The 24391-nt window shown below is 37.9% G+C and overlaps 1 protein-coding gene across 1 annotated transcript; it reads right to left on the minus strand.

Moving 5' to 3' along the window:
* Window positions 1-235: 235 nt before the first annotated feature.
* LOC129923888 (uncharacterized) lies at window positions 236-24051 on the minus strand. The gene is made up of 9 exons (XM_056016708.1): window positions 23993-24051; window positions 21479-21649; window positions 19033-19171; window positions 12091-12142; window positions 11504-11635; window positions 9855-10037; window positions 7911-8078; window positions 2241-2387; window positions 236-815 (listed from the first exon to the last, which is right to left on the minus strand). The coding sequence occupies exons 5-9, from the start codon at window positions 11574-11576 to the stop codon at window positions 622-624; spliced, it is 765 nt and encodes a 254-aa protein (XP_055872683.1). The 5' UTR covers window positions 11577-11635; window positions 12091-12142; window positions 19033-19171; window positions 21479-21649; window positions 23993-24051; the 3' UTR covers window positions 236-621.
* Window positions 24052-24391: the final 340 nt, after the last annotated feature.

The raw sequence follows: 24391 nt of genomic DNA on the forward strand, positions 1-24391 counted from the left end.
CTGTATATTTTTCCACATCTGGTGCAGACAGGGCCATCTGGTGTGGGGTCTAGTTAAGTTTTCTTTATAGAATTATAAATAAATTAAAAGGCAAATCAGAATCAGGTGATAAGGTATTAGATACTTCTGGTCAATGATTTTAAAAATAAAATTGGAAAGCTCATTTACTTTAAAAGACACAAAACAAACTAGTGCAGCAAACTATAGAATAACTATAAATGGAAAAGGCAACACATTATATAAAGAACTTGAAACTGTTTAATAAAAGAAATAAAAACAAGCAACATAATTTATCTCTAGATCCAGAATTATAAGAGGATGTACAAAATGTTCCTCATAATGATAAGGACAAGGAGGCTCATTATCTAAGGCCGGCCCTGGCCACATGTTTTAGAGGTCTATTATTTCATACACAGTACACCAACGATTGCTTCATTATGATTGATAGATTGCTTCATTATAATTGATTTCCTTGTTTAAACAATGCTTAAAATGGTATAAAGATAAGAAATAGACAAAAACTAAAAAAAAAATACCGAACAAGGGTAAGTACTTTATCTACCTAAGAGTCATTTGTACTTTAGCTACCTAATAGACATTTGTACTTTATCTACCTAATGCCTAATAGACATTTGTTTTAATATAAAGAAAGAACGCAATACAAAAACAATATATCCAAATAGTGTATAATGAGAGATGGCTTGCAGAATTGTCTCGGGAAGAACAATATTTACAGCACATCAATGGCTGTGTCTGGCAGATACTACGGCTAGTACACAGCTGTGGACTTAAATCTGGTTCTCCTAGTACACACTCTGTTAAAAGTAAACAGATAATTAGACATTACTTTCATCATGTCTCGACTACTGTAGGCCTAAACAGTACTGCTTCTTGCACGACTTAATCAAAGTTAGATATGTTGACCTCTAGTTCCTTTGATGGATTATGGGCAGGACATGGCCTAAATTGTGCAAGGTGTCAAAAAATACAAATACCTCTAGCTCACAAAACAAAATTTAAGCAACCGATAAAGTGGATTAGTTTAAATAAGGAAACAACAAACCTATGGACTGAACAGAATACCGACAAATAAACATTTCCAATACATGGTTGAATATTTTTTGTTATTATAAAGAAAAAAATTACTTCAATAAAACAGGAAACGAGGCATTTCGTGTTTTGTAGAAACCTCCCTCAATGGTTATGTCTGTGCTGAATAGCTGATTGTGGCAAAATATGTTGGTCACAGTTAGGGCTACGTAGCCACGTGAAATACTGCACTACTCATTAATCTTCAGACTCGAAGACAAGCTTTATTATTATTATTATAAACCTCATTAAAATTTCTTATTGTAAACAAAGTTTCTACCATAACTGACATCATGATAATTGTTTCCACTTACAAGAGCTAAGGCAAATTAAGCAGATCGAAATATCTAGGCCTACTGTATATTTTGTTTTTTTTATAGTTCTAATGTTTTAATTGGTGTAACGCACAAAATGTAACACACATTTCCTAATGGATAATAAAGATTATTAGTATTCTCTCGACAATATTACTGGCCACCGAAAGGCAGGAAAGCCGCCATAGCTTTGTGTGGTCTGTCAGTCTGTCCTTTCACTTATAGAAAATCTTGTGAAAATCTGATTTTACAGCTTGGAAAATCTCTTTTGCTTAGGCTACTTTATGATTTCTGAAAGTTAACCGTTTTTATTGTTATAATAATTATGCAAGCCGGTTTTTTCATAAAAATGCATAATGATACACAATCTTTGATACATAAAGATACACACTATTTTATTTCCAGTGATACATATGAGTCTATATTGAATGAAAGTACAGGTACAATCTTTTAATTAACTTCTCTTGACTCAAAATATTTTTACGTATATAGAAGATCGTTTAATGGCTATGTATCTTTTCTAAAACACGTTTATTAGACAATGGAATAGTTTAAAGCTTAGAACCTAGATACAAATTGCAAATCACTTACACTACCAAAAGCTCAAACGTCAGATAAAACACATGTAATAAAACATGAATGGCTGCTTAATCGTTTGTTATGCGTTCTGGGCTGTCGTTCGGTGGTCTCGATGTTCATGAGTGCAAACCCTGCCCGCTGCCGTCCCCCTTCGTCCTGCGGGAGGTTTGGGCCAGGATGTAGTTCATCTTCAAAACTGAATAAGCATTCGAAAAATGTTAAATGTATTTACACACATTTTGTTACAAAATTTCCTACCGTTGGGGGGCGTTAATTGTGTGGTACTTGTAGTTGCAGAATTGTAATGTAACGAGCAAAAGTGACAGCATAGTGATGACTTTGTCTGGCAGACACTAGTGTTAGTGCACAGTTCTGGCCTCAAGTCTAGATCTCCTGGTTCACATTCTGTAGACAATTTAAAAAACACATACTATATCATCAAGAATGTCTTCAGTGCTCTTCGATTTGTGACTTGAAGCATACATTATTTTTTATCTAAATGTTTAGCAACTAATGAAAAAGATTAGGCTAAGGGATTAGAGGGGGCAGGTACGATTAAAACAGCAATTTCATGTATTATAACGTCACAGATATCTTTAAGCGAAAACAACTTTTGTAGGCTACACAATTGAAACAATAATTTGCATTTTATGATTACAATTATACACGTCACATTCTTTTAACACAATTTTAAAACTTTAATGCACGCATCACGATGATACTCTCTCTGTAATATACACAGTGGTATAGACTGATATACCATTTGATAAGCAATAATACACATTAATTTACAATTTTACATTCTTAGAAGCAGAAAAATATACTGCCTTTTTAAAGCGAGGATTGGACTTATAGTCATAGTCGAGTTCATAGAAAACCAGAAACGTGTTCATATTCAACCACGACGGAGGAGCTATGTATACATATACACACACAGTCACGATCGAAAGACTACAATATTGTAACGTCACTCTTTCTATCCAGGCTTTATGCAAACACTTCACGACCTACTCAACTTGACAATTCGGGCTCCATAAAACTTAATTAATGTCTAATATCTCTATGAAACATGAGAGGTCACTTCAAAAAAAGGAGTCAATTAGTCAATACTGTACAATTGGTAACACGAAACAGTGTCTGTAAAAATGCTTAACCGTACTGTACTGATGTATAAACTCTGTACTGATGTATAATATCAAACTCTGTACTGATGTATAAACTCTGTACTGATGTATAAACTCTGTACTGATGTATCAAACTCTGTACTGTTGTATCAAACTCTGTACTGATGTATAAACTCTGTACTGATGTATAAACTCTGTACTGTTGTATCAAACTCTGTACTGATGTATAAACTCTGTACTGATGTATAAACTCTGTACTGATGTATAAACTCTGTACTGTTGTATCAAACTCTGTACTGATGTATAAACTCTGTACTGTTGTATCAAACTCTGTACTGTTGTATCAAACTCTGTACTGTTGTATCAAACTCTGGACTGTTTTATCAAACTCTGTACTGTTGTATCAAACTCTGTACTGTTGTATCAAACTCTGTACTGTTGTATTAAACTCTGTACTGATGTATCAAACTCTGTACTGTTGTATCAAACTCTGTACTGTTGTATCAAACTCTACTGGCCTCTCAGCCTCGTCCTTTACTGTAATGGATTCAACTGGGTGACTTCACACTGGACTTGACTGTACTGGATTCAACTGGGTGACTTCACACTGGACTTGACTGTACTGGATTCAACTGGATGACTTCACATTGGACTTGACTGTACTGGATTCAACTGGGCGACTTCCCACTGGACTTGACTGTACTGGATTCAACTGGGTGACTTCCCACTGGACTTGACTGTACTGGATTCAACTGGGTGACTTCACACTGGACTTGACTGTAATGGATTCAACTGGGTGACTTCACACTGGACTTGACTGTACTGGATTCAACTGGGTGACTTCACACTGGACTTGACTGTACTGGATTCAACTGGGTGACTTCACACTGGACTTGACTGTACTGGATTCAACTGGGTGACTTCACACTGGACTTGACTGTACTGGATTCAACTGGGCGACTTCCCACTGGACTTGACTGTACTGGATTCAACTGGGTGACTTCCCACTGGACTTGACTGTACTGGATTCAACTGGGTGACTTCACACTGGACTTGACTGTAATGGATTCAACTGGGTGACTTCACACTGGACTTGACTGTACTGGATTCAACTGGGTGACTTCACACTGGACTTGACTGTACTGGATTCAACTGGGTGACTTCACACTGGACTTGACTGTACTGGATTCAACTGGGTGACTTCACACTGGACTTGACTGTACTGGATTCAACTGGGTGACTTCACACTGGACTTGACTGTACTGGACCAAATGTAACTCGTGAATCTGAACTGTCATGACCTTCTCTTTTTTTATAGGGTCGTCGAAGGCCTTCTCGAAAGCGATAGAACATTGCCATTCCTTCTGGATGATCATATGAAATGAGGAATCGCCCCTCGCCACGGTTGAAAGTTCGTCCAGGGCTGGCCTTAGATTAAAGGTAGCCTCGCACAGGACTCAAAAAAAAATGTTTGGAGAAAAAAAAAGCAAAACTTGGATCAAATCTCAAACTAGCAGAGTTCTATAGCTCAATGTCTACTGGTCTAGCTCTAAGCTCTAGAATCTAGATCATAGGCTACAGATCAAATCTCAAACAGAAGTCTATAGCTCAATGTCTATTGGTCTAGCTCTAAGCTCTACATCATCCAGATCAAATCTCAAACTAACAGAAGTCTATAGTTCAATGTCTACTGGTCTAGCTCTAAGCTCTACATCATCCAGATCAAATCTCAAACTAACAGAAGTCTATAGCTCAATGTCTACTGGTCTAGCTCTAAGCTCTACATCATCCAGATCAAATCTCAAACTAACAGAAGTCTATAGCTCAATGTCTACTGGTCTAGCTCTAAGCTCTACATCATCCAGATCAAATCTCAAACTAACAGAAGTCTATAGTTCAATGTCTACTGGTCTAGCTCTAAGCTCTACATCATCCAGATCAAATCTCAAACTAACAGAAGTCTATAGCTCAATGTCTACTGGTCTAGCTCTAAGCTCTAGATCATCCAGATCAAATCTCATCAGAAGTCTATAGCTCAATGTCTACTGGTCTAGCTCTAAGCTCTAGATCATACAGATCAAATCTCAAACTAACAGAAGTCTATAGCTCAATGTCTACTGGTCTAGATCTAAGCTCTACATCATCTAGATCAAATCTCAAACTAACAGAAGTCTATAGCTCAATGTCTACTGGTCTAGCTCTAAGCTCTAGAATCTAGATCATACAGATCAAATCTCAAACAGAAGTCTATAGCTCAATGTCTACTGGTCTAGCTCTAAGCTCTACATCATCCAGATCAAATCTCATCAGAAGTCTATAGCTCAATGTCTGATGGTCTAGCTCTGAATCATCCAGATCAAATCTTAAACTAGCAGAGTTCTATAGCTCAATGTCTACTGGTCTAGCTCTGAATCATCCAGATCAAATCTCAAACTAGCAGAGTTCTATAGATCAATGTCTACTGGTCTAGCTCTGAATCATCCAGATCAAATCTCAAACAGAAGTCTATAGCTCAATGTCTGATGGTCTAGCTCTGAATCATCCAGATCAAATCTTAAACTAGCAGAGTTCTATAGCTCAATGTCTACTGGTCTAGCTCTGAATCATCCAGATCAAATCTTAAACTAGCAGAGTTCTATAGCTCAATGTCTACTGGTCTAGCTCTGAATCATCCAGATCAAATCTCAAACTAGCAGAGTTCTATAGATCAATGTCTACTGGTCTAGCTCTGAATCATCCAGATCAAATCTCAAACAGAAGTCTATAGCTCAATGTCTGATGGTCTAGCTCTGAATCATCCAGATCAAATCTTAAACTAGCAGAGTTCTATAGCTCAATGTCTACTGGTCTAGCTCTGAATCATCCAGATCAAATCTCAAACTAACAGAAGTCTATAGCTCAATGTCTACTGGTCTAGCTCTAAGCTCTAAATCATCCAGATCAAATCTCAAACTAACAGAAGTCTATAGCTCAATGTCTACTAGTCTAGCTCTAAGCTCTACATCATCCAGATCAAATCTCAAACTAACAGAAGTCTATAGCTCAATGTCTACTGGTCTAGCTCTAAGCTCTACATCATCCAGATCAAATCTCAAACTAGCAGAGTTCTATAGCTCAATGTCTACTGGTCTAGCTCTAAGCTCTACATCATACAGATCAAATCTCAAACAAAAGTCTATAGTTCAATGTCTACTGGTCTAGCTCTAAGCTCTACATCATCCAGATCAAATCTCAAACTAACAGAAGTCTATAGCTCAATGTCTACTGGTCTAGCTCTAAGCTCTACATCATACAGATCAAATCTCAAACTAACAGAAGTCTATAGCTCAATGTCTACTGGTCTAGCTCTAAGCTCTACATCATCCAGATCAAATCTCAAACTAACAGAAGTCTATAGCTCAATGTCTACTGGTCTAGCTCTAAGCTCTACATCATCCAGATCAAATCTCAAACTAACAGAAGTCTATAGTTCAATGTCTACTGGTCTAGCTCTAAGCTCTACATCATACAGATCAAATCTCAAAGTAGCAGAGTTCTATAGTTCAATGTCTACTAGTCTAGCTCTGAATCATCCAGATCAAATCTCAAACTAGCAGAGTTCTATAGATCAATGTCTACTGGTCTAGCTCTGAATTATCCAGATCAAATCTCAAACTAACAGAAGTCTATAACTCAATGTCTACTGGTCTAGCTCTAAGCTCTACATCATACAGATCAAATCTCAAAGTAGCCGAGTTCTATAGTTCAATGTCTACTAGTCTAGCTCTAAGCTCTACATCATCCAGATCAAGTCTTAAACTAACAGAAGTCTATAGCTCAATGTCTACTGGTCTAGCTCTAAGCTCTACATCATCCAGATCAAATCTCAAACTAACAGAAGTCTATAGCTCAATGTCTACTGGTCTAGCTCTAAGCTCTACATCATCCAGATCAAATCTTAAACTATCACAAGTCTATAGCTCAATGTCTACTGGTCTAGCTCTAAGCTCTAGATCATACAGATCAAATTTAATAATAATTTTATTTATAAAGCGCTGTTAACAAACAAAATGTAGGCTCAAGGCGCTGTAACAACATTACAAACAAAAACACGAGGGCTAAAATGACAGTTAATCTAAAAAAGTTTTAAACAGATAGGTCTTAAAGTTCTTCTTAAAATTGGTGTAGCATGTTGTCTGTCTGAGATCAATGGGGAGTGAGTTCCAAACCTTTGGTCCGTGAACTGAAAAAGCACGCAGACCGTAGCTTTTGAGGGAGAAACGTGGCACTACTAAAAGCGTTGAGTCCATTGAGCGCAGGGCTCTCTGGGGGACATATGGAGTAATCAGTTCGCTAAGGTACAAGGGCATCTCATTGTTATATATACACTGATGACAAAGTGTGGCGACCTTGTAATCGATTCTCGCTTTCACGGGAAGCCAATGGAGCGTGCGCAAGAGCGTAGTAGCAGAATCTTGTCTAGTTTTTTTAAGGACTATTTAATCGCAGATGTATTAATGTTAGTCTAGCTCTATTACAAATTTAATTACATGACTGATCCAAAATAATTGATCATATTAATATAAGCTTTGTTTTTTTTAAAGTATTTTTTTTAACGTCACATTTGTTTGTAAAATGTTTTACATGTTTCGGATGTTCCTTCAGAGTTGAAGATAATTACTTCCTAGTCCAAACCTCCCGCAGGACGACGGGGGATGGGAGCGGGCAGGGTTTGAACCCGGGACCATCGATAAATCTGAACGACAGTCCAGTGTGCAAACCGCACGACCAGGCAGCCATCCAATACTACCAATACATTGCCTACTAGTTTTGGGTGAAGTGGATGGTATCAATGGTCTCGTTGTCGTGGTACTTGTAGGTGCAGACGTGTAATATGACGAGCAGTAGTGACAACACTGTGTTGGCTGTATTAGGCAGACGCTAAAGTTAGTACACAGTTCTGGTCTCAAGTCTTGATCTCCTGGTTTACAATCTGTACAGTATTTAAAAAAATACATTACAAGACTATATCTTGAATGCTCCAAAAAAAAAAAAAAAGAGCGGCTTTTGCAAAGTACAGTTTTAGTGTTTTAGATTCGCATATATACAATGCTTGGCAACAAAGAAGAAGAATTATGCTAAATGAGGCCTGGGGAATGTAACAAAAGAAAAACCTGTAGACATAAAAGTATTTAAAGATAAGCATGTCAAAATACTGGTAAACTGCAGAAATCTGATCCCCACACAAAAAAAAAAATAATTAAATTTTCAACATTGCCAAATCTTTGCCACATTCCTTGTCGTAGATCCGAGAATGAGTGTGAGAAAAAAAACCGTGTACAAACTTTTTACCAGACAGACAAGTGAATCGATAGAAAATAAAATATGAGAGCCTAAGTTTAGAGACCAAGCGACTATAGAAATAATATAAAATAACATTATACCTTGTTACATTAGAGGGACTTCTAATGGTCCGACAGTTACGCTGAGCAGGGCACGTATCCCGTGTGGGGGACGAACGTATGCCAAAAGCAGTCTTTTTTGGTGAGCTAAAAGGTGGTCGACGTAACAGAGGCGCCCCATGGAAACGCTTCAAAGACCAGCTTAGGCGCTAACTTGCCCTAGCTGACATAGAACAGAGTACCTGGTTGCATGCGGCCTCAGAACAAGACAGCTGGAGGTCACTCACAAAGGCCGCGGGATACACATTTGAAACTGATCTTCGGGCTCGAAGATAAGCCTTATTATATTAAACGAGGGGATAATGACAACTGACCATGCAGCCACCTTCGAGGCCCTAAACATCCCTAAGAATATTCTCGCTACCTGTTAGTGGGCAATACAGCTGCAAACCTACAATATCACCTTGTAAAATGTCCAGTAGATAATCGACGCCGTAAGCGCCATTATCCAGACAATTCATTGGGAACGAATTTATTCAACGACCAGGCATGAAGTCTTGTCTGAAGGTTCCACAACGGCAGCGATCATAACTACGATTGGATCGTCCCATATACTTGGCGCCTGTCGTTCCCGTACCCCGCCCGGAAATGTCTTCATGTTCTTGTACTGTAACCACAACAATGCAGTGTGAGAACCACCGCTCCAGCTACGTCCTCACATCGAGTGAGATACAAAAAAAAAAAAAGAAGATATTAGGATATCAAGTAGAATTAAGAAATCTTTAACCACAAATCCCGAAACTAAAAAGTGTAGCTAGAAGAAGAGACGATTCAATTTGTAACGATATGGACGCCTATGTATGGTTACTTATCGACACTTGCCCCTTGTGAATACATATTTTAAAGTGCTTCGAAGTCTTATGAGTAATTGAGAGCGCCTGCAAATCCGAGTAGCTATTACGAAAACGCATATATATCACGATGTCACTAATCGAGAACATCAAAGCTCACCCAGCTTTCTCATTTCTATCAAGAATTGCATAGAATCCTAAATGCTGCTGATAAAATCATTGGCAAAAAAAAAAAAAAAACCCATTCGGGCAGCTACAAGCTAAAAAGATTCTAGAAATAAAAGGTCATCCTTTGGGTCAGGATTTTGTGATTTTACCATCACTAAAGAGATACAAAACACCGATTGCAAAGACAAACAGACAAAAAAAATCCTTTGTTCCCCTGGCAATCAAATTATTAAATAGAAACAATCTGATATAAACTTTTCGCAAGAATTGCATATGAACGCCTGATAGTACTTATTGTTAAAAACTAGGAGTTCATACATCCCATTAAATGTCAACAAAGTTCCCTACCTTTAATTGAAGTGAATAGCACAAGGGGATTTGCTGTCGTGGCTAATCTTTCCGGTGTGCTTCTTCTGGTGCTGTACGTTGGGGTAAAGGGGGTGCCATAGTTACACGTGCCGCAGAAATCCACTTGAGAATTCAAGCAGTGATCTTTTGTACAATCGATGATTCTATCTCCGTATTCACAGCCTAAAGTGGTACGATCTCAAATTTAAATTAGGCCTATATGGAGAATTCTTTTTAAAAAGTCTTTCTGGTGTGTAAAGTTATGAACTATCGATTCGCTCTGTGTCTTTTAATAGAGCATATGTGGCGCACAAATTGCTGAGGAAAATAGAACAGCGCTGGCAGAAGAAAAACGCCAGAGAAGAAAAGCAAGGCCAATTACACTAGCTCCAGCTGGAATAACCTGCCCAGCGTGCAGCCAAACATTCCGGGCTCACATAGATCTGACCAACCACATGAGGAAGCACAAAACCCCAGTGCAAAAGCACGATGGACGAACTATAAAATATGTATGTGTTTTTTTTTTTTGGCATTGCACTATGAAAATTGTCAACTCCATTTAAAAATTATGGATTCGTATAGATAGTTATCCCCGTTTGGTACAGAGGCGGACTGAGTGTCAAAATCAGCCAGGCATTACTTACTATTGGCCAACATTTTGAGTGCCCTATCATAAGTATTGTAACGAATCTCCCATATCCAGGCTCTCTGCAAACTGCACCACACGACACGACGAACTTAAAGAACCTCACCCCAGGGCTCCAAAATAACAGTAACATTTTAATTTCAAATACATCACAATTGGCAATTACTGAATGTCCAAAAACCTAGTCTTACTCCGGACTTCACACACCTTGCTGGTTCTGACTTCGCCTCGTACTGGTCACATTGCGAGGTAACGTGAAGTGAAGTGATTCTGTACTCGTTGAGGAAATCGTAGCAATCACCACATTTTTTTGTCATAGGAGTTACTTTCATACGGCTTGCTATTGATGTTACAGAAGGCACCATCTTCACTAGCATGGCCATTGTAGCTGTGTATTTCGTGGCTCTGGGTTTCTACCACCTCGTTTAAAGGTTTCAGCTCGGGGCTCGTCATCTCTTCCACTGAGGTGTACATCTGTTCTACCCTGGCACAAGTCTCGTTCTGTAAGCTCACACTTGAACACATTCTAAAAGTCAGCCAACATTTGTTCTTTAGAAGTAATCAACAGCTCTACTACATCGGGCTCTAACTCGAACAGGGAGGTGTCCGGATCTTCACCTTCTTCAGTTAGCAATAGGAAGGAAAAAAAACCGCATTTACAGCTTTAGTTCTGAATAATGTAGAAGTAGTTTCCTTTATTCGATATCAAACACAATAATTAATTGCCAATAATGAATTGACTAATGGGTTTATTTTTAATTGATTCATGTTTTCTCTGCTACAATGAATAATTATTCAAGTTTCCACTTGATACAAGAATAGGTGTTGGAGAAATAACATCTACATTTATCTAAGGAGACCAAATCGTACATATTTAGCCATATATCTTAATTCTGAAGGATTACATTCCTCTAAGATACTCTAAGCGTTACTAGACATGGATTGACATGTATGGCATTATGTATGACGTAATAGATCATTGAAAGTGTGTATTGAGGTTTACCTTTCACGGGCCTAGACATATTGTTACACGTGTCACAACATGCTCGATAGAGAGTAGAGTAACAGTTGCCCATAAAGTCATTGATAAACAAACTGCAAGAATAGCTCGGTCTGTCTCCAAATGCACAGTTTTCTAGAGAGAGTAAAATGTAACAGAGCTGCTCAAAAGATTCCTCAAGCGGACTAATTCAACTTAATGCCACCACATCTTTTAAGTACGATTTCTTTCCCTTATTTAAAAAAATAATTCATTATCAATAGTTAATTAACAGAGCTGCATTAACCATAGAGTAGCAGCAATAGCACAGTATTAAGATTTACTACTTCTAAAGAGAAAAGTATTGCTGGGGAAATTAAGTTAGCTTTATAAAGTACAGCTTTATAATGATGGCAGTTTTAAAAAATGTGCTTTACAATGGACACAACTGAAGCGACCATAATTTCAAAAATATTTGGCCTATTATCGTACGGATGTGTCACACAGTGCCCCCATAGTACCAATATAAATTAGTTTATTTTAAAAAATCAATATTCAGTTCTGATTAGGTGAATAAGAAAAAGAATATTTAAGATCTTTAAGTTACACACCATCAATTTGAGGAGCGTATGGGTCGCTGACACATTGTCCATTTATGCAGACCTGAAACAAATACAGGTATTTAAAAATTCAATGATTAAAATTTTATAAACTGTGTGATAAATTACTTATTTTGTTTCAAGATCTTACCAAGAAGAACATAAAAATACTTAAAAAAAAAACAAAAGTTATATTAAATGTAATTGAATCAATTAGTTAAAATCAGTCATGTAATTATAGACTGGGATTTTTAATTTCGGGAGCTTAAGAGCATCTCTGAGTCCACCCAGCTCTAATGAGTACCTGACATTAGTTGAATAAAATTAAAGGCAGTTGGTCGTTGTACTGGCCACATGACACCTTCCTTAACCATAGGCCACAGAAACAGGTTACTTTAACAACATCTGAGATATAGACCGTATGGTCTGAAAGGTAAACTTTACTTTTTTTCCTTATATGTAAATATATATCTAATTGTATATAATACAGACGTTACTTCAAAAAAAAAAAGAAGATGATTACGTCCTTCGCGTCATGCATTTAGTCATGCATATTAACCAATGACCTAAACTCTGCAAGTCACTAGTTTTCCTAGCTAGCTCTGGCAACCCATTCCATGCTCTAATAGCACTAGAGAAATAATTTATATATATCCTCCTTCGTGATCGAAGATGAGCACATTTCTCATATCCTATGGACTCGTAGATGACTGTAAAGTCCAATCCTCACTTTAAAAAGCCGACCGCATACGTGGCCTGGGGGTGGGTTGGGCCAGTTGCAGATAGGCTTGCTTTTTTCTCTCAGCTTTTTGTTAGTTGTTAGTTCGGCGCTTTTTCACGCTGGTCACTCTTCTTGCTTCAAATCTCAAGACTCCAACACTCACAGCTTCACGCCATGAGGAGAGATTGAGAGCTAGTGCTTCCCAGCGGTAAATGTCAATATTACACAGGAGCTCTTGAGAGTGTCTTTATAGTGTTTGCTGCTTGCATTGACCCCATTAGGAGCGCTTTCCAACACACAACTCCCCGTTCAAAGGTCGTACGGAAAGGCGATTATCTTGCATGTGGACTACAACTCCCGCCTATCGAAATTAGGAATCTTTTTTACTGTGACATCGATACTGTACATGTTGGCTTACTTTAGGATTTCAGTATCTGGAATGTGGTCAGACCAATGCGCCTTATGATATTTCTGAATTTAAATTGTGTAATGTCTCTATAAATAGCTCGTTTTTTTATCTATAGTATTTGTCTATCTTTATGTAATTGTACAGCAGACTGACCTAGATATATAAATCTGTGTGATAGAAATATTTACACCAATGGTTTTCATTTAGCTTAATCAATGCGCTATGATCCTATCACTTGTCTGGACCAGTTGAGAAAGGGGGAGGGGAGAAGGGGGGGGTATCTCGGCGAATGCTTACATGATCTCCTTTTAAATGAATTTAAAAAAAATGTTCCCTCAGGGCTAAAGATTCCTCCAGCGGACTAATTCAACTTATGCCACCACATCTTTTAAGTACGATTTCTTTCCCTTATTTAAAAAAATAATAATTCATTATCAATAGTCAATTAACCAATTAGCTATTTTTAAAATTTTATTCTTGTGTTATCAGGTAAAAAAAAATGAAGCAAAATTTCAGCTAAATACGAGATTGGGTGTGGGAGAAATAACAGGTACAAACTTTTTGCCATACAGGCAAACAGACAGACAGAGTGAATTGATAAAAGCTTGGTAACAAAATGATGTACTTCTATTATTTGTAAATTAAAAAAAAAAATTCATCAACATTTAGAGCAGGAACTTTTGTGTTTCGCGAGGCCTGACTTGGTAATCCTCGAACTATTTAAATAATTATTAGGAATAGTTAAGGCTTACGCGTGAATTAATCTCTACGTATGAATTAGTTTCTAAGTAAATGCAGAAAAAAAATATTTTGTTAGTTCTTCCTGCTAACAAACAAATTCTATAACATCACTATGAACTTTGAACTGACCTAGATTCTGACTCAAAATTGAACCAAAGATAGAAAAAAGCTTATCTCTGCACTGTTTTATGGGGGTGACTGATAACAAAACAGATCAATTTATTTAGTGGAGGGAATTAAGTTTTTTTTGTTTTAGTCAAGCTTATTTTATTGCTTGAGTTTTCATATATTTACTTTATCAATGTAACCCAGTGACTTTAATTGGTGGTAAAATGTAAAATGTTGTAAAATGTTTTGCATGTTTCGGATGTTCATTCAGAGTTGAAGATAATTACTTCCTAGTCCAAACCTCCCGCAGGACGACGGGGGATGGGAGCGGGCCGGGCAGGGTTTAAACCCTGGACAATCGATACATCTGAACGCCAGTCCAGTGCGCAAACCGCACACCAGGCAGCCACAGGGGGCTGAGGCTAGGGTGGGGGAGGAGGGGGTGAATTTGAAAATCCCCCAGCCCCCACTTGAGAGGGGGCCCCTATTGAGTGTTTTTTTTTCCATTGAATATTAAATATTACGCAAAATGCAAGGGCCCCCAAAGAGGTCAAGCCCCCCTCCCGGGCTACCAAATGATGGGAAATTCCTAGCTACACTCTGGGTAGGGGTTGAACATTAAAGCCTCATTAACTAAGGATTCTGTAATATTAGTTTTGCTTCATTTATTTCTCTGGATAGGGGAAAGGGACGATGTTGGCTATTTCTGCCACAAGTAGTCAAAACCAATGAAATAGTAGTTGTAGTGGGTGGAGTCACAATAAGCGAGTTTAGGGCTAGTCTAAACCCAGAAACATGAGAAATGGTTAGAGAGAAAGATGGAAGAAAAAGAGAGAGTGAAGGACAAAAAAAAAGAGGGAACAAAAAAAGGAAAAGAGAGTGAAAGAAGGAAGGAAAATAAAGTGAGAAGGGGGAAAAAAGAGAGAGAGAGAGGAGGGAGGAAAAGAGAGAAGAAAGAAAAAAAAAGAGAGAAGGAGAAACAATAGAGAGAAAGAAGGAAGGAAAAGAGAGAGCGGAAGCAAAAAAGAGAGACAGAAGGAGGAAATAGAGAGAAAGAAGAAAAACAGAGAGTGCGGATGCATGTGTAAATCAGATGTACTTGAAGTATTTCTAAAGATACTTGATTATACTAAGTGCGTGCGTACCTTGTTGAGTGTATTTTAACTGCGAACTCGGACATGAACATCACATTACAAGACATGAACAGCTACAACAGGATCAAAGCCTCAAGAACCAAGTTAAATCCAGATGAACACTATAAACCAGTGATGCCCAAAATACGGCCCGCGGGCCAGATCCGGTCCACGAAGTGGTTCCATCCGGCCCGCCGAAACGACGGCACCAAGTGTAGAAAATCCCCTCTCCAAAGGGTTGATAAAGTTATTTTCACACACGTTTCCGCCCTAACTTTTTCTCTGATGGATTGGTCCCATGACCTTTGACATTGTCTTTATGAAATGGGACTAGATGTTTAATCTAACAGGAAAAGTGAACGGATCTTTACTTTGTTGTGGAGCATGATAATAAGCCAATGTATTTGATTGGTAAAGAAAAAGTGTCTGTTTAAAAAAAAATATGGCAGCATTCTTGATTTGAGCCGCGAATAAAATATTGTCAAACTACACCTAGAGATTGAAGGATTGAATATAGTTGCCAAAAAGAGACGGTTAAGCTAGATATAATGTTGCTCACACTTTAAGTAGAGAAATGAAGCCATTTTTCCGAAGGGTATAAAAGAAGATAAACTTCAAACATCTCACTAATTAATGTCAGTGCTACATCCACGTGTTTCTAATCAAATAGTTGTAGTTCCATTTCATTTCTTTTTTTGTATCTTTTCGTTCATGTGGCCCGCAACACGAGAGTTGGAAATTAAAATGGCCCGTAGGTTGAATTAGGCTGGGCATCACTGCTATAAACCATCTTTAATACAGAATGGGCCAGAGTCTAGTCCGTCACTAACAACGATGTCTACCCCTCAAGAGTCTAGCAGTAACTGATTTTCTAAAAGTCTATCCTAACCTCTAACCCCAAAGTCTATATCGTCACTATACAATGTACGTTCACTGTCAGTCTAATAAAGTGCGCAAGCCAACTAACTCAACTAGCTATCTAGCAAGAGAGAAGAAAGAAAGGATGAAAAAAAAAAGAAAGAGGGGAGGAAGGAAAAGAGAGAGAGAAGGAAGGTAGGAACAGAGAGAAAAGAAAGAATAGAGATAGATGAGAGAGAGAGAGAGAAAGAGAGAGAAAAGGAAGGATGAAAAGAGAGAGAGAAGGAAGGTAGGAACAGAGAGAAAAGAAAGAATAGAGAAAGATGAGAAAGAGAGAGAAAAGGAAGGATGAAAAGAGAGAGAGAAGGAAGGTAGGAACAGAGAGAAAAGAAAGAATAGAGATAGATGAGAGAGAGAGAGAGAAAAGGAAGGATGAAAAGAGAGAGAGAAGGAAGGTAGGAACAGAGAGAAAAGAAAGAATAGAGATAGATGAGAGAGAGAGAGAGAAAAGGAAGGATGAAAAGAGAGAGAAGGAAGGAAAAGACAAACAGGGAGAGAGAGAGAGAGAGAGAAAAGGAATGAAAAGGAGAGAGAAGGAAGAGAGAAAAAAGAGAGAAAAGAAGGAAGGAATAAAAAGAGAAAGAAGTAAGGAAGAGAGCGAGAGAGTGAAGGAAGGAAGTTCAAAGACTCCAAAACAAAGATATACTGCTGCAAGAGTAAACGACTGTATAGAAACTACAAGAAACATGCATAGATGTGACCCTGCAGGTCCAAGTAAACCAAACGACATTTGGACCACGAGGCCTTACTGCCCTCTCACAATTTTTTAAAAATTTAATTCAGTAAACAATTTTTTTTTCTCTTCGGCTTAGATTTGTATTGCAAGTTCTAGTACAATAACCGCATTGTCTTAGCGTTTCTTCACCGATCAATAACCCTAATGCAACCAGTGGTTGATAAACGTTTCTGATATATATTGAGGATCGATGAAAGCTTACCTTTCCATCGCCACAAGATGTTCCAATGAGTGCTATCTGCGGGATACATAACCCTCTTCAAACATCTGCACATAACATTGCTTGGCAGATTTCAGTGATAGAGCGCTTAGATTCGGAAGCTTGATTTAATAAAATAAAAAAAGGTTACAAAGACAGTTTGTGTAGAAACACAAACTCAAAATCGGCACCCGAAGTGGTCCACCCAGGCAGGTAAAAAGGGCAGGATTCAATATTTTTAGAAAGAACATCAGAATGAAATTGAAAATGAAAGAGAAGAATGAAGAAAGAAGGTTGACAGATCTTGTGTGGTGACCAAGGGTCCAGCAGACCAAAGGATAGGTGAAAGTGAATGTGTAGTCAGACGTTAACGTGGCCTAACTGATGTCTTATAATGAATATCTAATTCACCTAATTGTTTTGTAAAGGGTCGATCTCTTATTCAAATCCTCAAGAAAAAAACATTCGATCTCTTATTCAAATCCTCAAGAAAAAAACATTTCCGTAAAAAAAAAAATTACTTTAATTATCGACTGTACAGCATTGTCTGGACCCTGCTGGGCCATTATCCATGGCATTGGGTCGTGGGCGTCGAGAGCCCGGAGTGGACTGTTCACTCTGTGACCAAGGTGTGATTACCGGTTAACGCTGTTGTATATATATATATATATATACTCATATCTTAGGCACACTGATTTAATATTGATCACGATGTATAACCATCGTTTATTGTGTCATATCATATCATTGTTTCATTTAACCTTTTGCTTTGTTTTACGCATTCTCGTTGTTGACTAGTATACGTTATCAGATTACCATTATTCGTTCTCTTGGTAATTACTTCATAAATTAATTGATAGACAGTAAGGCGTGTCCAAACAGAAGAGCCAAAGTGTAACCCCGACAGGAATTTACTACTTAGCGTTGAGGTGGGGAACCCTGTGGAGTATTACATACCCTAGAACCTATCAAGTTGATACTTTAAACAAATATTTACTGTACCTAACAAAACACGAATCAATAAAAATAAAAAAATAAGTGAGTTAATAATTGGTAATTAATCATTTTGTTTGATATTTTATAAAATAAATAGCTTGTACATTATTGATATAGTTTTAAGGGTGGAGTTCTTCCCCTTTAGATTAGGTTTTCTTTTTAATAAAAGAATGTCTTTTCTTTTTTAAAGTTCCGATAGCCATACCAGGCAGTGATATAACAACTTCAAATGTGAGCGTGATAAAACATCGCCAAGGATTTTTAAATGAGGACATTTTTCTAAGAGCGGTGAGGTGGCTGAGCGGTAAAGCGCTTGGCTTCCAAACCGGGGCCCGTGTTTCGATTCCTGGTGAAGACTGGGAGTTCTAATGGGTATCTGACATTTGTTGGGGAAAACTAAAGGCGGTTGGTGGTTATGCTGGCCACATGACACTCTCGTTAACCATAGGCCACAGAAACAGAAGATCTTTACATAATCTGCCCTATAGACCACAAGGTGTGAAAGGGAACTTTTTTTTTCTAAATAATCGTAATCTTTGCTGCCCTTTTGGCCGAAATAATCAGTATTTACACTAAAAATTAATTTGTTGACTAAGATAGTACCAAGGTATTCACAAATTTACATTATTTCAATGTTCTCTTTTGCTTCAGAAACAATATCGTTTTCCTTCTTTTCCCTGCGAAAATCGATTATCATTTATTTATTTACATTTAATTTTAAGAAATAGAAATTATATCTACAGTATTTTTCTCTTTGTTCTATTCTCTGAAATACTCATTTACCAGGGCAAGGAGAGTCTCATCAAATTAGGGGATCGGTAACTAATATGATGATAATCAATGATTAAGAAGTGACTTAGCAGGAAATAAAAGTGACTAAGAAGTCAATGCATGATGAAGTGACTAAGCAAATATTGCGTGATATGAGCGATAACTCTGCTTAGCAGGAAAGAAGTTAATTTAATTGGGCTGTTAGCGAGTTGTGTTACTTACCCTGCAAAAGAAGGAATCATTTCCAAAAAACTGTTGACTCTGTTGATCAGGTTTGATCACCTGACCCAATAGTTTATCAGATACATCTGGAATGTCTGCTGATGCTTCGACAGCGTAGACAAGACAAGTGTAACCTCGACTTGGAATAAACATTTACAATATATAATACATAGAGTTTACATTTTAGCTTCAAATCTTTACTCCTTTGAAGTTAGAGTTACATAGGCAAGACTCGTGTGTTGGTCGAGAGAAAGGGAGGAATGAAATGGTTTGAGCTAGACTGTGCACTGTAATAATAATAATAAAAAGGCCCTTAACATTCCCAGGAACATCCTCGTTGCCTGTCAGAGGACGGTACTGCTGCAGACCTGATACATCACCAGAAAATTCGTCAGTGGAAACTGATAATGTGACTACGATGAATTTTCTTTCCCTTTAACTAAACTCGACCCTGGCAGCGCCAGAGAATGAATAGTCATTCTTTTCTAACATAATAATAATAATAATAATAGTCGTCGTCATCTTTACTATTCATGATTGGATTTGATGTGTGTGTGAATTGGAGTTCTATATTTCTATATTCTCTATTACCTTGGTAAGAATCATAGATGCTTGGGTGTACTGTGTAGTGAATTACCAGTGCGAGATCAATACATAGCTAACACAGTCACAGAGAGTCGATACAGAATCCAAAACTTGAGATAGCACAATGACTAACTTTATTACAGAAGGGGACACAGTCGAGCCAGTCACTAAACTAAAAGTCTACATCAGTAATATCAAACTCACTAACAAGGGCGTCACTAAAATGTGGCGTTTTAAAGTCCGTCTACTGAAGTGCGCCTCGAAACTAAACTAAGTGCCATAATGAAAGCTGCCTGGTCGTGCGGTTTGCGCGCTGGACTGTCGTTCGGATTTATCGACGGTCGAGGGTTCAAACCCTGCCCGCTCCCATCCCCCGTCGTCCTGCGGGAGGTTTGGACTAGGAAGTAAACTATCTTCAACTCTGAAGGAACATCCGAAACATGTAAAACATTTTACAAGCATGCTTACAGATGCCGAATACTATTTAAAAATGTCCGTTTTTCAGCTTATAAAATTGAAAAAAGACAGACTCAAACTCAAATATAACCTAATAACAAGCAAAATAAAAATAATATTTAAAAAAGTATTAAATCTAGTTATATCAATTAGTTTGGATTAGTCATGTAATTAAATTTATAATATAAGGGGCCCATCTTGATTCTAGACAAACAATAATAAATATGCTCGATTAGAAATATTTTCAACAACTGTTTTTGTTTAGCTTTTAGGTTTTTAATACGCTATGATCCTATCACGTGTCTGCACCAGTTGGAAAAGGGATTAGGGAAGAAAAAAAGGGAGTATCTGGGTGATCGCTTTTTAAATGTATTTGTAAAAAAGAAAAAGTGAGCAGCCTGAGTTCGAACTCGAGGTCTCCTCAGCCTCCCCAAGCCAATAACGGTAACCCCTCTGCCTGAGAGATGCCTATGAAAATGGATTTTACAGTTATTTACAAAATTTTCTTTCTACAAATAATAATAATTCAGCATATCAGTCAAGTGAAATTTCTTTCCCTTGCTCGAGATACCAAAAAAAAAAACCCAACAATTCATAAACAATAATTAACTAACTAATTGGTTTTTTTTTATTTGATTCTTGTACTGGCAGATAAAAGAAATTGTGCAAAATTTCAGTTTTTTTTTTCCAAGATTGAGTACGTGAGGAATAACATGTACACACGTTTCACCAGCCAGACACAGGGAATTGATACAAGCTTTGTAAATAATAATGTTGTGTATTTATGTTTCCTGTTGTGTGTTGTGAACTGATCTGTTCTAGTGTGTCAAAATGTCATGGTGTCCAGGTCAGCTTGTGTGTGTGTGTGTGTACTGTGTTAGTGTGAACTGTTTTGTCATTCTTGTTCAATAAAGCCTAGCTTCAAGACATGTCTTCCTGTAGTGTTTTATTAGGTCACTACAAATAAGGCATGTCTTCCTGTAGTGTTTTATTAGGTCACTACAAATAAGGCATGTCTTCCTGTAGTGTTTTATTAGGTCACTACAAATAAGGCATGTCTTCTTGTAGTGTTTTATTAGGTCACTACAAATAAGGCATGTCTTCTTGTAGTGTTTTATTAGGTCACTACAAATAAGGCATGTCTTCTTGTAGTGTTTTATTAGGTCACTACAAATAAGGCATGTCTTCGACTCTGAATATTTATAAGAATGCAGTATTTTCCGTGGCTAAACAGCCCCATCTGCGACCTACATACTTTGCCACAACCAGCGCAGACATAACCATTTTCCGCCGGTGGTCGATTTACATGTTCTTTTCGAGGCACCACCAAATTTCAACAGCCACATGCAGATCTTGAGTTGAAACAACAACAAATAAATGTTTTCATAACAATGTAGAAACCAACCTGGAGCTCAATTTTTTCTTCAAAAAGCTGGTAAAGTAACTGACACTGCAGGGAGAGAACAGCCATGGATTATACTCTGTCCCAGGCTTTTTTTCCGCATCAGGAGAACCCAGAATGTATCTCTCTGAAGCGTTGCAGAGATTGTTTTCTCCGTCGTGACGTGCTGAGAGGCTGCAAATTGTAATCAATTAACTAGTTAAATTTCCTAGTATGGTTGTTTAAGAAAGTCTTGTCTTTTCCTGCCTCACATGGCTGCTTTGTGGTATACTCTCCGCTCCATATATTACAAAATCAAAGTCTCCTGCCCGCCATAACCTACAGGAGGCTTTCAATTGAATCTAATACTGCTCGGGTAGGCGAACTAAAGTAATAACACAATTCTTTATTGAAGAATTTCATGATAAATTAAACAATGTAAAGGACAGTGAATTGCGACTATGAATCTTATCTTATATAATACAGACGTTACTTCAAAAAAGAAGATGATTACGTCCTACGCGTCATGCATTTAGTCATGGATATTAACCAATGACCTAAACTCCGCCAAGTCACTAGTTTTCCTGGCTAGCTCAGGCAACCCATTCCATGCTCTAATAGCGCTAGGGAAGAAGGAGATTTTGTACAAATTTGTCCTAGCATATGGAATGAGGAATAATCTCATAAAAATGATAATGAATGCCTGGTCATTTGCTATAGTCGAAACGATGTCACCGATACAGTAGTTTCCCCCTCTCCCCACAGCAGTTCCTCCTCTCCCCACAGCAGTTCCCCCTGTTATGACATGATTAGGATTTAGTTATTTGTTTCGGGAATAAGGGGAAAGTTGTACTTAGTGACAAGTGACGTGACAGATAGTTAAAAAACAAGAACTCTCTAAGCGACGCTTTAGAATCAAGACGCTTTCTTCTTTACAGTAAGAATAAGAAGAATTATATAGACAGCTAGTAATAGAGGACATCGGACGGTTCCCGTATTAAGTATTAAAAGTGTTTGCTGTTTTAACACCAGCGTCGACTCAATGTATCGATTGTTGGCCTTTCGTTGGTGTTATCTGTTCCAGTATTGAGTTCAGTGTTACCTCCATTTGGACTTAGTTACATTTTCAAGTACTATACAATGCCGAAGAGCATAACACCCCTCTCCCCACAGCTGACGTACCCAACGAAACAAAACTTTTAACACTATCGCTAGGCGTATCAGCTAATCTATGTAACACATCTCTTTTATTTTTGCTATTAGCCCATTTGTTTATAAGTCTAATTAAGTAGACGCGGTGGTTGAGTGGTTAAGCGCAGTGGCGTCACTAGGGGTGTGCGGTCCGCACCTGGTGACACCCACCAGGGGGTGACACCCAAGTGAGTAAAATGCAACTTTTAAAACTAAAACATTAATACCTTGAATTTGAGAAAAATAATTTCTTGTAGACACCAGGAAAAGAGTTTCTGAAGCTCAGAAATGTAGAAAAACGCTCGGCGTCCGGGGCTTCGTCCCGGAACACTACGAGTGAGATTAAGGCACTCTAATCATCTAATCTAACCAGTTGAGTGGCAAACCTAGCATTGTTTATTTTAAACTGTTCAGAAACACATAGACTGAAACGCCTCATTCGACGTATAGGGCTGCAAGCTCTATCCACAGCCCTTTCCCAGCTGGCTCCACGGAATTAAGGACTTCTAAAAAAGTGTGAGGCCATGCTAGACATGTTTTTGCGTTCCTCTTTTCGGCTTTCATCTTTAAGTCTGACTTTGGTAAACGTGTTTCGTCTTGTCTAATGTGATATGTCTCACAAATGTCAATCGACATTCAGTCGCCACTTTCCTTAGACGGCTTAGACGGCCTGTAGGGGAAAATATTTCTCTATTGGGTACATTATCTCAGTATGTTATTCCTAGTAGCTTTCTCAGCCATCTACTCAGCCTCGTTTCAGCCTTCCACGTCTCGAAGCGTGGGGGCCGCTGGGACAATGATTGTATTGAGAAGCTGGATTTTAATCTCCAGGCTAATTAATTTTGTTTATTCAGATAGGCCTTTATTTTTAAATCCGACATGCAACACCATGATATGATCTTCATCGCTTGAGATAACACCTTCTAAAAAGGCTTGGTTAACTTTTCTATTTGTTCAAGATCTGTATAACCAATGCTTATGGGTGTATTGGGTAACCTGCACCCAATATGCATAACTTTGAGGGCGTCTTTATCCGTCATCTCGAGTATACATTAAATTGTATTTCAAAGTAATGCTATGTCGTCTGCAAAATCCAACTCGATTGAAATCCGAATGCAGCCCGTTTAATGTATTTTTATGACATCGTCGATGGCTACAAGAAAGTGAAATGGGGGAATAAGATATATCCTAATCTTATATACGTCTCGATGTTGAAGTAGGCCACCGTCTGTTGTGACACAACAGCTTGATTCACTTTAGACATGTCGCTGAATCTGGACCAATTGTTGCGAGTTTCCTTATAGCAGCATTAATGCCTTCCAACAAACTAAATAGCAAAGGAATTACCCATGTGCCAGTTCATGTGCTACCGTTTGAGAAGTAGAGATAGAATAGCGATCCTCTTGGCGATCACAGAAGAGCTCTTCCCGTTTGTTCGGCACATTGTTTCACCAAAAGCAATCCCTGAGAGAAATTAGGATTCCGTTATTAGAACATAGGTTAAGGATTTGTTCTGGATATGACTTGGATATGTTCTTTCAGATTTGTAAGCAAGTCATAACTAAATGGATAAGTAAATTGTGATATCATGAGTGTTTTTTTTTTTTACCTATTTGAAATAATAATATTAGTATCATATTACTGAATAATTATAACATATTAAATTAAATTAGATTCCATTTTGCCCTAACTGGCATGGGAGAATAAAGCTGACAGAAGAAGGCCTAACCCACAGGAGCCGAATAC

This window comes from Biomphalaria glabrata, chromosome 18 (assembly GCF_947242115.1).
Source record: "Biomphalaria glabrata chromosome 18, xgBioGlab47.1, whole genome shotgun sequence".
In the NCBI taxonomy this organism is placed as follows: Eukaryota; Metazoa; Mollusca; class Gastropoda; family Planorbidae; genus Biomphalaria; species Biomphalaria glabrata.

Bases quoted from the DNA above. Each gene is read 5' to 3' on its own strand.
- LOC129923888 (XM_056016708.1), bottom strand. From the start codon at position 11,576: ATGGGCAACTGTTACTCTACTCTCTATCGAGCATGTTGTGACACGTGT. The intron at 2,388-7,910 runs GTAGGCAATGTA...AATTGTCTACAG, and splicing joins ATCCACTTCACCCAAAACTA to AATGTGAACCAGGAGATCTA. The intron at 816-2,240 runs GTAGGAAATTTT...TACTTTTAACAG, and splicing joins ACAATTAACGCCCCCCAACG to AGTGTGTACTAGGAGAACCA.